Below are 14294 nucleotides of genomic sequence, written 5' to 3'. Positions count from 1 at the left end.
TCAGTGGATGTGCACTGGAGGCTTCAAGTTTCTACATCACACTTTTGCACGTTGCCCCAGTCACCAACATACAAAACACCATTACAAGTCTTACTATGATCACATAGAATAATTAAAATAATATACATGTTTACTAGGGATGTATGACATGGATTTTATGTTCAGCCGATACAATAACTGATAATTACCTGCTTCTCATGGCTGATACTGATAAGATAACTGATAATTTCACATTTTTGTATTTTAAAAATAAGTTCACAACCTGTAGTTTTTACACACCTGAGAGTAAGACAGGCTGAGATGTAGTGAGCAAAGATGGCTGATTTAATATTCCATAGCTCTATGCTAATACCATCACTGTAACACAACAACAGTTCTGACTCTGTATGTTCAGTTATTTGTTTTCCGTTCCGAAAACGAACATTAAAGCGCTATAGCTTTGCATAAGAATTCAAAATAAACGTATTATTATGGCTGTAATGATATCAGTAACTCATAATAATATATTTCCCATTATCGGTTGATCATTAATCTGTCCTGATAATTATCATGCATCCCTTATATATATACCAATCATAGGTCCAACAATCGCAACATTTGTCTGAAATGAAAAAGCCAGCAGTGATGCTAAATGAAGAGTTTGGGTGCTGAAAGAGCCGACTCTTATTGCTGAGCTGAGCCAAATGATGTGAAGCACTGAAAAGAGACAGAATTCCCATCACTACTAGCTTTCTGCCTCTGTTTTGATAGTCGATGCTACAAACACATTTTGGTGGTTACCAATGACATTTTCAAGACAACGTTTTTTCAAGTCCATTTACAGAGGCTTTCCAATGAAAGGCAGAGAATAAGAAAGATTGAGAAACAAAGGCAGACACAGGGAGAGAGTCAGTGAGAGCAGAGATCAATAGTCACGGCTGCATGGGAGGCTGTAGGAGCCAGCCATTTAGATGAATTACAGTGGCACAGCTTCCCTTTCATCTCACTCAAGGAGAGTGTCTGGAGGGGAGGAAGCAAATTGGTTCTCATCGTGCTTAGCAAGGGCTGCTCAGTCTGATTCTGATAGCTGAGTGTCTTTGAACACCCTGATGTATAGTATACGCCTTCATGATATACAAGAGGAACATTTAAGCCACCTATCACAGTCATCTTCTCTTCCAAGAGCACAGTGACAGACCACACACAGGCTAATCTATCATACTCTGCTCCTCAACGCAGCCATCGTCATATCTCTGTCACAAACGTGCAGCTGTAAGCACATGTTCAGGTGAGGCAGTTTGATAGTTATCAGCTGCTGGTTGGCAGAAAAAGAAGAGAAGGGAGGACAGAAAAGAAGATTTCACAGCTGATTTGAATCTGAAAGTGAAGGATAACTTTAAGCACACACAGAGGCACGGTGTTGTTAGCTCTCACTGCATTACAGTCACAACTAAATCATATGATTTAAACTGCTGCAGATTCAGCCTTCAAGACTAATTCCACTATAGGAGTTCAGGGGTGGGTCTAGAGGGGTGACAAAGGGGTGGATGCCACCCCCATTTTGTGTTATAACAATTTAACACGTTAATTTAGATTCATTTTAAAAATAATGTGATTAAAAACAGTAATGTAATGATCTGTTATGGGTGCATTTTAGACTCAGCGAAAGGCATTACAATTAATGAAAAAGACTATTTGGAAACATGTATGAAGATCTGGAAATAAAACAATGTACTGATTTGCCACCTTTACATATTTCTATTTAGTGCTTTACTAATGTGCCACAGTAATGTTTTGAGTTCAAATATCTTCATTTGGGGGATTTTCCAAGCAAATATTGATATTGTTTATGATTAAATCAGCATATATTTCTGCCCCCCTGGATATTGCTCTAGGTGTGCCCCTGCTGGAGTTTCCATTTTGTGTTGAGATGAGACAGAATGAATCAAATTCAGTCTTGACATGAGATGATTTGCATCAGAAACAGGTTGCATTTGTACATTAGGAAAGAAAACAGAATAGGATTTTATATAAAAGACACAATGTGAGCTAATATCTGTGCCTGCAGCTAATAATGTTTTTGAAAGATTGATTCATCCTTTTAAAATGAATACATTCTTGATCTTTAAACTCTCTAAACTCAAGGTCCATTTACTAGCCTTTTCCAGAGCTTTTAACCACATCCCATGGTGTTTTTGTCAAATACATAAATTACTTAATTAAATAACAAAAGTAAAATAAAAACAATGACAAATGGCCCTTTTAATTCCCAAGAATTATTCTGCTTACAAACAGATTTTTAAGAAATTAAATGTGTTTGTATAATGAATAATTGCTTATTTATGATTACATATTATTATATATTATTTTCTGTGAACTAAGTTAAGTACTGTAATTTCTCAATAAGATGGAGAGGTTTTGATACATATTTAAGAGCAAACACAACTGTGAAATACAGCATCATGTGTTTTTTTGTTACCTCGGGATTTTTAATAAAAAGTCTGTTTTTTGGACTCAATCACAAACATTGTAGCCTCTTTTAAGGGGATTGCACTGCAAAATGTATTATAAAGTGACATAAAATCAAATAAAAATGTATTTCACAAAAAAAAAACTCAAAATAGAATTTAAATTATTTTCTTCTTCTTAACTCAAAGATAACCATGAGATACAGCTGAAAGCTTAGCCATGAGCTTATAAGTGGATCTTGTGTGAAGTTGAGTTTTGGAACTATGGTCTAACAATCGTGCTAACTTTCATGCTTATCCTTAAAGTCAGTGCCTCTAATAAACGCTTTATGTGCCTTTACTTCACTTTATTGTTTCAGCAAGGTTTTAAAATCAAATATTTCCTTTTGAGAAGCAGATCTTGTTTCCTGTTCACTTTTGTTTCTCATTCTTGATGTTGGAAAGATTCCTGAAAAAGAGCAGTGTATTCTCACTGATATACAGCTATTACGCTCATGTTTCATTTGTTCTTTAAACCATGAAACAAAGAGTAAATGACTTTTTGAGCTTGTTTCACAGAATGCACATCATCTTATTTGAAACCTGAGGAAATAGAAGTTGCCTGAAATCAACAAATTAGTGCTGCAAGTAACAGTTATTTTCACTATTGATAAACCTGTTGATCATTACTTGATTAATTGATTATTATTCCATAAAATGTTGATCAGTGTTTCACAGAGCCCAAGCTAACATCCTGAGATGTCTTGTTTCGTCCACAACCCAAAGATATTCCGTTTACTGTCATAGAGGATGGAAGAAAGCAGAAAATATTTACATTGGAGAAGCTGGAATCATTTCTTCGGTCTCTAAATGATTAGTCGATTGCCAAATTGATTATTAATTGATAAATCGTTGCAGATCTAGCAGTTATTTCACAGACAGAACTTTCTTGTAGTCACAAAATCAGTGTTTGGATCTTTGCATTTATGTAAACTGTATGTGTTTCTGTAGCTTTCCTGCGACATTGGATGAGTAATTGTGGATGATAGGAGGGTCTGTCTGTCACACTGCAGGGACGTCCTCCCCGCGCACCGCCAACCTGCCAATCATGACCTCTTTCTGACTGATAGTGATGTGGATGTGTCTGTGTATGACCGTGTATGCTGCTCGTGGATAAATGATCACTAATCACCATCAGGAGATGAAGGACAAGTCTGTAAGTAACATTAATGCCGCACCCACTCCACCTTTTGTTTCTCTATGTCAAAACATCTTTTTCTGTTGACAGGAAGGCTGTTTCTTTATTTTTTCCTGTTGTGGTTAGGCTGTGTGAAGCCGAGGCAAACATTTATCACAGTGACACACGCAAACAAAAACTCAGACGGCGCTGTAGTCTGATTCTTTTAATTCATCATCTGTATTTATTTATATTTGACATATGATTTAGACTCCCAGCAGCAACAAAGCTTACTTATTTATGTATTTTGCTGTAAGATAACACTCTTTTCTTCTATTTGAGGTAAAAAATTTAACTTTTAAAGTTTAAAAGCTAAAATTCTCCATTAAAACAGACAATTGGAAGGCGCTGGAAGGCTCATAATATCACTGCGTGTTCTCAAACAACAAGAGAGAACCGCACGGCTCGAAACTAATACATTTTTAACAAAGTGTGCATTTCCATTTATAACTAAGTGTTGCAAAGGAAATAAAGCTTCCTTCTCTGACTTCCTTTGCAGGTGCTAGAATACTTAATATTCAATGATAATTAATCCAACTGTGCCTTTGGTTCTCTCCTATGCCGGTGTGAATCTTTAACAAGCCTCATAACCATTAACAACTCCAGCAATTAACTCACAAAATAAAAAAAGGAAACTCTCATTTTTAACCCTTTGCCTCTATTAATACATCAAGAAAATCCCACTATGTGCTAGTGAAAACGGAAACTATAACTCTAAAGTGACGTGCTGCCTACAAATCTCTTTAAGGCACGTGTGTGTAAAGTCAGAACTCTTATCTCTGAGGTCTTAATAATCTACCAGCAAACACAAAGGCCTGCTTTGTCCTGGAGCTGTTAGTCTCATAGCCAGAGTTGGTGGCTTAGTGTGCGTAGTGGAGTTAAAGCTGCTGTAGTAGGACTACAAGTTGTCAGACTGCTTAGCCCCCGACCACGTGGAGCGCTGGCATCTGCGTGTCGCGCCCTGAGACCAGCTCAGCGTGGATACTTTTACTTCTGCTGGCTGTGGCATGCTGCTCTGGACCTCCCACTAATACATATCTCTGAAAGTCCAGCTGGAATCCTAATTCACTTTTGCTGAGAGATCACTATATATCTCTTCGGTGTTTGTGTTTACTTGTGAACTTCTTTGGTAACATTGTAATTACCAAAAAGAAATGTAATGATGATTTATTTTCCCTCTAATGTGATATATGTCTGGGTGAGCACTTACTACTAGTAATATCTCAACAGCAACCAGGCAAGTCCATGACTCCTTACCCCAGAGTGCTGAGGTCACAGGACTACCTTTTGATGTGAGCCACATCTGGATCCACGAAAGAGCGCCAGCAAATGTTAGTCTCCCCCCCCCCCATTTATAATGCCAGATGAACACAGCTCTTGTGTTAAAATAGCATGAGCGTAAAGGCTAGTGAGAATCAATTGCTGTAAATGCACCATTCAAATGAGGAGATGGAGCGATGTTAGTGAGAACACAGCAAAATAAGAAAATACAGACAGAAGGCTGCAGGGTCTCTGCAGATACAGACACCGCCACACACTGCTAGTGGGTCAGAAGAGAGGGATTATTTGTATGAGTCTATACATTGTTTTCAAGAAAATCTTGCACCGTATGACTTTAAATAATTAGAGAATTGGAACATCTTTGCAGGGTTAAATAAGCATTTTAGTTTAGTGTCTTGTTGTGCAGTATTTCTTATTACTCTACCTAGAGGTTTAGGAAATACCAAAAATGCATGTACGAAATGTCTCCTGCTCCTGTCAGTTGAATCTAGTGTGGTTATTAAAATGATGTCAGGCAAAAACTGGAGAAAAAGGAGGGGACGAATATGCCAAAAGAAAAAGTAAATGTAATAAATAAAAGTTACTGTCCCGTTTCAGGAACATTATATTAGTATCCCAAGTGTCCAAGGGGTTTTCTAACAGCATTCTCGACACATTTTCATTTAGTTTGTCAGGAAAATCTATACTTATTTACTTATTTAATAATTTTTTTGTGCAATAGAATACAGACTTCAAGGGATTCTAGAGTTTCAAAATCATTATTTCTTTAAGGATATTTTTCTAAAGGCACTGACTTAAGTTAAATTTCTACAGGTTTTTTGAGTTCATTCATCTTGTCCTGAAATATGTGACATTATCTTAGAAAAAATAAGGCAGAACATGTAAAAAAATATATGTAAAAAATCACACTTTATATTTTCTTACATAAAATCAGGAGTTGTGAGATGTCTGGGAACTGCCCGCCCTCTGATGCAGGCTGAGCAGCGTGTGTTTTACAAAGCAGGAGTAATCCAAGCACATAATTCACACATGGCCCATATCTGGAGAGTTTAAGTGCCTCTGCTTGTTGCCCGGGTTTGTGCGAGGCCTCTCAGAAGTATCCGCGCTCAACTGTACGAGACTGTCTGCCTGTCTGCTTCCCATGATGCACCTCCCCATCTCCAGCCTGGCGAAAGGCAGTGAAAGAGACCATTGTTCCTGTCACTCTGAGGCATGTTGCATGCACTTATGACACAGAGTGGGAGAAATGATTCCCATTATACCTCTGGAATGTCTTTGAATCAATCAATTTAGTATGAATACATGCTGTCCTTCAGTCACAAATGTGCCTGTTTACACGTTTGGAAGAGAAGAAAAAAGACGGTGTTATAAGTTCTTAGATCAGAAGCAACACCTTGTTTTCCTTCCTCAGTGAGGCATTTTTCATTTTTAGCCTGACCTGGAGCAAAGACCACCTCCAGAGCCTGATTCAGACGTCTGATCCTCTGAATTGATGCGGCCTGTTAACACTTTGCAAGAAAACAAGTGGCTTTCAGGACCTCTCTCCCCCTAATTCCTCTCTTTTCTCACTGAGCTTTGATTGATGTGCAGCAAACCACAGTTCGAACAGCTCGCAGCCTCTCTCATGGATTTTTCCTGCATGATGTAATGTTTTGATGATCCTCTATGTAGTATGCCATGTGCGGTGACATCAAAACAAAAGAAATATCCCTCCCCCTGAAAAGGTGGACTTCTCTGTCTTCTCAGGCAGATCATTTATGCTTCACATACCATGAGACCCTTTGAATCCCCTAAACAGGACGTTCTTTTGCTTTGACATGCGTGAGAACTTTTGATTCGCTCTGTTCTCAAGTTCCAAGCTACATAAAATCCTAATAGAAGTGAGGCTTCCTGATCCTATTTCTGCATATATAAATGGTGCAATTTTTTTTTTCTTCCAATCCTGAGCTGAGCCATAGAAGTCTTAGCCACAGCTACTTGGGGTGTAAACCAAGAGCGCTATGCAGAGGTCATGAAACACTGCCCTATCCGTCAGCAGTGAGTCTATTTTTAACTCTGCTGTATCACGTATCACCTCTTGCCATTTTGTTCTTTTGTTCGGCGAGGAGGGATATTTTGGGACACTCTCGGGTAGCGTGCAAGGCGGAACCTCTCTCCGACAATTGATCTTGCCTTCTGCTCCGTGCGTGTGTGAGGCGAGGTGAAGCCCACGCCTGCCACTGACCTGTTGCAGGGGTTGAAAATGTGCTCTTCCCATTCATTAGGCTAGGCGGTCTGCACTGCTACCAAGCGCTTTCACTACATCTGTATTTGTGGTCTCTGATAGGATCCAGATGGCATTCTGGAACACCCGTGTGGACCTCGTACGAGCCGCACATATGGCAAACAGTATAGGAACATTTAAAGGAGCCTTGCACACGGGTCCCTCTGCAAACCTGTAGTGTCCCATGAGCGTGATTTAGATTTTGGATGGGATTATACAAAGTGTCATCAGAACACCTCTAAGACCGCAGTGTTTTCTGACTGAGGTGAAAAGCCAGCCATCATAGACAGGGTCGAGATGTAAGGAATCAGGGTCAATTCACACACTTTCAGACAGTCTCTCCTCAGAGGCGTTCACAAGGTTGCGTTGGGTTGTACACCCAGAAAAAGTAGTTGCAGGAGAGTTAAAAAAGACCTGGCCAGTGGATGATTGTTGGGTTGCCAGTTTGGAAAGTCACCAAACTCTGACAGACGCAGCCCCCCCTAAGTCCAACATCAGAAAGGTGTGGAGGAAGGTGTTTCAGACACTGTTGGACAGTCTGACAAACATTATTTTAAAGCATACTGAGCCCTTGTACATCATCCCATTCTTCTTAGCGGCACCATAGACATACTGCTGGAATAGGGATGTCACAATACCAGAGAAATTCCACGATTCTCAACCCTCAATTTCATACCACGGTAAAAAGCAAAGACAAAACAACAAATCCCATCTACTTGAACGTATAATCCTCTATTTAAAACATTTGAATATAAAAAACAACAACAGTGGAATGTAGCGTTTAAGTAATAAATAAAAATAACAACTACTCTTTTCCGTGCTCACTTAGCAAACAGGAACTACTGGTTGTAATTAAGTGGGTCTATAGGGTTTTATAAGCCTATAGGGTTCAAACATAAGAACAGATAAAAAGTTGCCAAATGACCTACTGTACCATTCAAACAAACATTTGTAAAGTGGCTTTTTTTTGTTTAGAGTGATCCGGACAAGACTTAATCTCCTTGAGGGAGAACCCCACAGACTTGTCTGCTGCTGTATTTGTTTGGGTTGGGTTATGATCCTCCCTTCCAGCCTGCTGCTGCTGCTGCTGCTCTGTTTTGCTCAGATTTTTTTTTCTGCTATGAATGTGGTAGGGGAATGTGCGTGGGGCGGGGTAAAGGGGGGGGGGCAGCGCAGGAATTCCTACTCACTTGGCTCATCTTGCGTTTGCTCTACCCCTTCGCCGAATTTCCCCCAACGCACATGGAAAAGGGGATGTTTTGTTTGTGAAACACAGTGCTTTTAGGGCTGTGCACGCCATCCCCGTCTTTCAGGCGTCAAGGGACACGGAGACGGCTGCACGATGTGGCGGCTCGGTTAGCAGGAGGAGCACCACTGAGTTCATTCATCCGCCTGTCAAGGGCCCCTTTTTGCTTTTATTTTTAGCCAAAATCCATCAGGTCTGACAAGTGGGGCAATTTGAGCCAAGTCGAGGGCAGCGCTCCAGGTCCCTTTGACAAAGTCAATCTTCTCCTCCCCTCTTGGGAAAAAGCTCTGGACAGCCCTGCTCCGAGCCCAGGGTTTTGTTGAGTCATGTGAGATCATGTACACAGAAACACATGAGAGGTGGGGGCCAAAAGCAGTGGGGGCTGCGGGCTGAGTGAGGCGGGTGGGGTTAAGGCCAGGGGCAGCAGGGCAGCTAAAATCTGCTCACAGGGCAGCAGACAGAAGAACGTGCTGGTGCTAGCCTTGTATAAGGTCATGTCTAGCGAGCATGTTGGGGTGGGACGTGTGCACAGATTTATTTTAATACACTGCAGGTCCTACCAGAGGGCGGAGGAATGTCGAGCCTGCCAGCTCGTCCCAGGACTGCTGTCACACTAAGGACAAGACAGGACTTTTTAGTAGACACCACAGGCGAATAAAAAAACACTGAAAAGAGGCAAGTTACAGTCCCAGTTTGACCTTTTTAATCTGCATGATCAGACAGTCGTATGCGGTCTTCATACGGACGGACTAGCTCCTCTGACAGATGCATGTTCTGAGTTAATATCCCTGCAGGGGAGTCTGGATTTGGCATGTCAGTCTTGTATTTAGCATTGCAGTGATACAGTATGAGTAGTTGCCTGAAGGTAGTTACGCTGCACAGAGGTGGGGGTCTGCTGTAGTTTCATACCTGAGAGAATATGTTTTTTTTTAGAATGGATAAATCTATTGGTTATTAAGTATTTTTTCAATAAATTAATTAAGCATTTCATCCATAAAATGTTCCAAAATAGTAAAACATTTACTATATTGTAAAACAGAGAAATACAGCGAATCTTCATATTTGAGAAGCTGGAACCTTTTGCTTAACGCTGCTGTAGGTAACATTATAAAAAATAACTTTTTGTCATATTTGCTGAAACATTTAGTATATCCTAGCTGTAGTACATGAGACAGATAGTGTGTGAAACAATCAGGTTCCTCTATATAGTCCATATAGTGTTCCTAATAAAATTTAAAGAATCTACCGGGCCTGAATAAAAACAATCAATCGGTATTTGACAACCTGGGAATGATATCTTTCTTGGCTCTAATTAGTGTCGGAGCACTAAGATGAGTCAAAGGAACCTAAACAATTCCCATACTACCTGTCTCATGTACTACTGTCAGGATATAGTGAAAGTTTCAGCAAATATGACAAAAACATATTTTTACGTGACCTACTGCATCTTTAATAAATGATATTTTGCGGATTACACTGATTGAGTGTGAAAGCACATTCTTGCAGTTGAACGTGCAGGAAGTTTTCTTTTTTCTTAGTCTATTGACTAAACTTTAATTGGATAGTTGCCTTACCTACAAAATCAATAAAAAAGCTGGAGGCAGAATGATCAGAATTGATTGTAATTATTTTATATGTGAATGAAAGAATAGTTGTCCAGTCCCTCAAAGCATTCCTATATTCACATAGTTGTAGGCTGTGCATAGAAGTACACTGTGAGCTGGTGCAGCCTTCACTGGCAACTTATATTTTTTTAGCATCAGCACAGAGAAAAATGTTATGGTTAGGGATGGTTTTGTGGTGCCAGTGTCCATTTTCTTTTTCTTCTTTTCCATTTGGTTTTAGCCACGCTGGCAGTGTGGCTCTAGGGATAGCAGTGTTGGTCAGTCTGTCCACCACTTTGGTCCTGACTAAAATATCTCAACTATTAGATGAATTGACATGGAATATGGTACAGACATTCATGGTGCCCACATGATGAATTTTAATAATTTTGGTGAACCACTGACTTTTTGTCATGCACCATCATCAGGTCAGGTTTTATTAGTCCAGTATTTTGGTTTGTGACTCAAATCTGCAAAACTAATGACCCATCAGCCTCAGCTGTGCTTTATATTTATTGCTAATTAATAAATGTGTATGTTAACATGAAAACAATGCACATTTACCACATTACAGTTAGCATTATCATTGGAAGCATGTTAGCATACAGACATTATTTATAATAAGCACAATTGTGTCTTACAGCCCCACAGAGGCGCTCAAATGGCTATTCACTCTTAGTCTTGTTGTGCAACTGAAGACAGAGAGAGAAAGCATGTCTATCCAGCATCAATAATTGAATCTGAGCTAATTTTGGAGTTGGACCGGCGTGGGATGCTACTATCAGGTTCAGTGTTGACTCACTGGCTGATAGCCAGTGGCAGTCATGCCCAATGAGTACTGCTTGAGGTGTAAAAAATATATATTTTTATTTAACTTTCTTCTTTAAAAGCAGCGTTAGGATTGCAGGCAAAGGCGTTTTTTACATGAGAGATATTTTCCGTTGAGGAATTGAAGTGTTTAGAAGATATTCAGCAGGTTAATAATTTTTACAGCCTATAAAAAGCGGTGACACTCTCACAGGGCATAAATCAGCACAGTCTGTCTTCGTAAGGTGTTCTTAAGCGTGTTGGAAACAAGGCTGTACACTGCAGTGGTAACCATTTCCACCCCACATTGAGTGATGAAGGTCAGACAAGAGGAGAGTTAATGACCAAGCACGCAGGGCAACTTTAATGAGCCGGCACAAGTGTTATTTAGATTCCATTATAGCCTGTCTTCCCACTCCAGTTAGAGCTGTCAAGAGGCTGTATATCCTCCGTCTGTGCATGTGTGACTTTTGTTTCTGGTAACTGTGCTTCTATGCTGCCATGTATGTTCATGGGGGGATGGGAGGTAATGCTCCATAGGAAGATTTATACAAGGATACCATGTTTATCGGGAAAAAAACCTCAAAACCACAGCTCTGAGGTTATTAATTATTTATCATTATTGTACAATAGATCTCTTGTGTGTACTGTAAAAGTGCCCATTGTGTCAGCTGATTTACCAAGTGCACTTTAAAGCTGCATATTAAAGAGCTGGAGAGTCCAAAAAGACATGGTTTGCAAACAGTCGGGACTGGAGACAATGGAACAAATACGTATGAATGAACTTGCTAACTTATTGTCTGATTAGTGACCAAGCTACCTAGGTATGTAGTTGATTTGAAACTAGGTAGCTGATTTGTAGCTAGGTTCTTCATTTGAAGCTAGCTAGTTGATTAGAAGCTAGATGGCTGATTTGAAGCTAGGATTTGACGGGGGCTTCGTCGGAATACAACCATCCAGTCAGAGAGAGTATGTGACGTGCTCAGACCATCACACCCACAGAACTACAGATTCATGAGAGGCCAGAGACTACCTACTACTTTGTATGTGTGTAAATGTAGTGTTAGTGGTTAGCTCTCCAGCTATAGTAGTAGTAGTTCCCAAAATAGCCTCACAAGTAGTCATTACCTCACCAAGCAACTAGCACCACCTATTTTGCAAGGACACACTGATGAACTTTGTCACTAGTTCTTTAGACCCTCCCTGTTTTAAATTTGAAGTCTCAAGCCAAAGTGAGATAACCCTGATGACACTGCTGTTACATCATCAGGCGTCAGACAGACAAAGCTCCTCTAGAGCCAAAGAGGTCATTAAACAACTGTTGACTGGCTGAGTCGTACTAACCATGATGAGTAAACCCTCAGTGGAATGCCACTTTAATGACATTTTTTCCAGACCTACTTAGAGTGTCACCTTTTTCCTACTGATTGATGTATGAGCCAAACTCCTGAGCTTTATTGTCCTCTCAGTATTTGATGCTGTGTGGCATCTAGCCTTTGTTGACTGTTTTGACCGGGGGGTCTATTAGTGGGATGTCACCCCCAGCTGTCAGCACTGTTCACAACCTTAAACCAAGGAAGGCCTGGGTGCCAAAGCCATACCCGTGGGCAGTATGGCGCTCAGAGCTTACCCACGTTTCCCTCTTTCAGTGTGACATCGCACACTTCTAAGGCAACCCCCGAGTCTCCAGCTGTGTAGATTTTCAAAAGACTGGGATTCTCTGCGTTCCTTTGTTCTCTTTCTCTCTTGTACTAGTTTAGAATGAATTAATTTCAAATTGCTTAAAGGATTATTGATAAAAAGGCTTTATAAATAGCAACTGCTTCAAATATAGATAGAAATTCCCAATTATTTTGCTCTTCCTAAAATGTAAATGACCTTTCCAAGGGGATCCAGACTTGTGGATTCTGTTAAGGATGTTGTTTTCCTCCAAGCTATTGATGCATGTAAATTCCTACTGTGTTGTCAAGACTGTAGGCTGAAAAGATGCCTTTGAAAAAAAAAAAGCTTTAGGAAGTTTGGGGCTGTAGCCATGGATCATGGGAACAGCAGAGACGGAAACGGAACACGGACAAAAGCGGATTTTCTTTTCGGTAAATCGAGAGTTTACTTACCTTCTGACATAGAACGGAAAAAGGAGCAGGCTGAAAAATGTTCCGTAACGCGGTGGAAGTTGGGGAGGTCATTGTTCTGCCGGTTCATTTCTATACCGCAGCCCTGAATCTGAGGACCCATTGCCATGGCAACCATTATGTGGGGCAATTGGCGTCGGAGCACTTTAGAAATCTCCCAGGAATATATTAGTAGCTGCAAAGGCCCCACTCTCCTCACCTTCAACCTCTCACCATTGTCTCGGAGCTAGTTTACTTCAGGCGCTGTTCTCAGGATTTCAGGCCTCAGCTCTGGAATGTTCGACCTATAGCCTGTCTCCGTGCAGGGACGTAAAAACAACCCAGCTGCTGTCGGCTGAGGTTTGAGATCTCAAATAAACAGGCTGAAACCCGCAAATCCTGCCACCAGTGAAGCTCCAACGCCTCCGAGTTGTCTAGAAGAAATCAAATTAAAAAGATTCATTTCATTGATTCGTACCGGTCGTAGCGATGCAGAACCTTAATTTCGACTTTCATCAGAGAAATAAAATGATTTGCACAGCATAGCTAAAAAACAAGCAGTTTTTTCCTGATGTGGCAAAAAGCCAAAGATGAAGACTTCATATGGAGCAGATGTGCTGAGGCTCAAATTTTAGTGAGAAAGAGCCGCTGATTCAGACTGCTCATTGAATTGTCAAGCTGTGTGTGTGTGTGTGTGGTCATTAACTCAGCCCTACCTACTGAACAGACTGTGAACCGCTCTGAATATGATTTTTTTCTTCTCCTCTTCCACAGCGATATTACCTTTTTTGCCCTTCACAGACATTTCCCTCTGGTATTTGGTCGGCAGCGTAGGTTCTTAAACCTGAAACGCTCAGCAATCTTGTACTTTCACCTGGGATTGCTCAAAGGCAAAAATGATACCGCTTTTCCTGTTTTAGATTAAAAAAACAGTGGCACGTTTTTATTGAGCAGGAAAACAAGCTTCCTAAAGATCTGCTAGCCCATCTGGCTGAGGTGATTAGGAAAAGCCGAGGCAGATGGTGCCATGGCCAGAGTCTGCATTGCTTTAGGGGTGTATTAATCTGCATATTCAAGTGACAGCCATGTTTGGCTGTGGGAAATATTTTTGTGTGTTACACAAGTGTGAGAGTCAGTCTTTTCCAGCAGTGAGTGCGGTTTCTGGTGGCTCATTTACCGCGCGAGCCGATCGACTGGGACCCTCAGGATGTTTTTGTTAGGGGACTGCGGGTGGAGGGGGGCAGAGGACCGGCAGTATGAGGACCTCTTCATGTGCAGCAAACACGTTAAAAGTGAATGAGCAACACAGCAGCCCCCCC

General features: G+C 40.8%; 1 protein-coding gene across 2 annotated transcripts in view; it reads left to right on the top strand.

Annotated features, from left to right (window-relative positions):
• The first annotated feature begins 3455 nt into the window (after positions 1-3455).
• Positions 3456-14294, top strand: part of bach2b (BTB and CNC homology 1, basic leucine zipper transcription factor 2b) — a 76258-nt gene continuing 65419 nt past the window's right edge. The window contains exon 1 of one of the 2 annotated variants that reach the window (XM_035678564.1): positions 3456-3642. In XM_035678564.1, coding sequence (XP_035534457.1) covers positions 3604-3642 — 39 coding nt within the window. In that variant the 5' untranslated portion in view covers positions 3456-3603. Of the gene's footprint in view, positions 3643-8921; positions 9129-14294 lie in introns of those variants that run through there. The other variant, XM_035678565.1, reaches the window with a different exon arrangement.

The sequence above is a fragment of the Morone saxatilis genome, unplaced genomic scaffold (assembly GCF_004916995.1).
Source record: "Morone saxatilis isolate NCDOM2014 unplaced genomic scaffold, NCSU_SB_2.0 Contig7, whole genome shotgun sequence".
Taxonomy (NCBI): Eukaryota; Metazoa; Chordata; class Actinopteri; family Moronidae; genus Morone; species Morone saxatilis.
The sequence above is the reverse complement of the archived record's forward strand: the minus strand, read 5'-3'. Positions and strand labels throughout refer to the sequence as shown.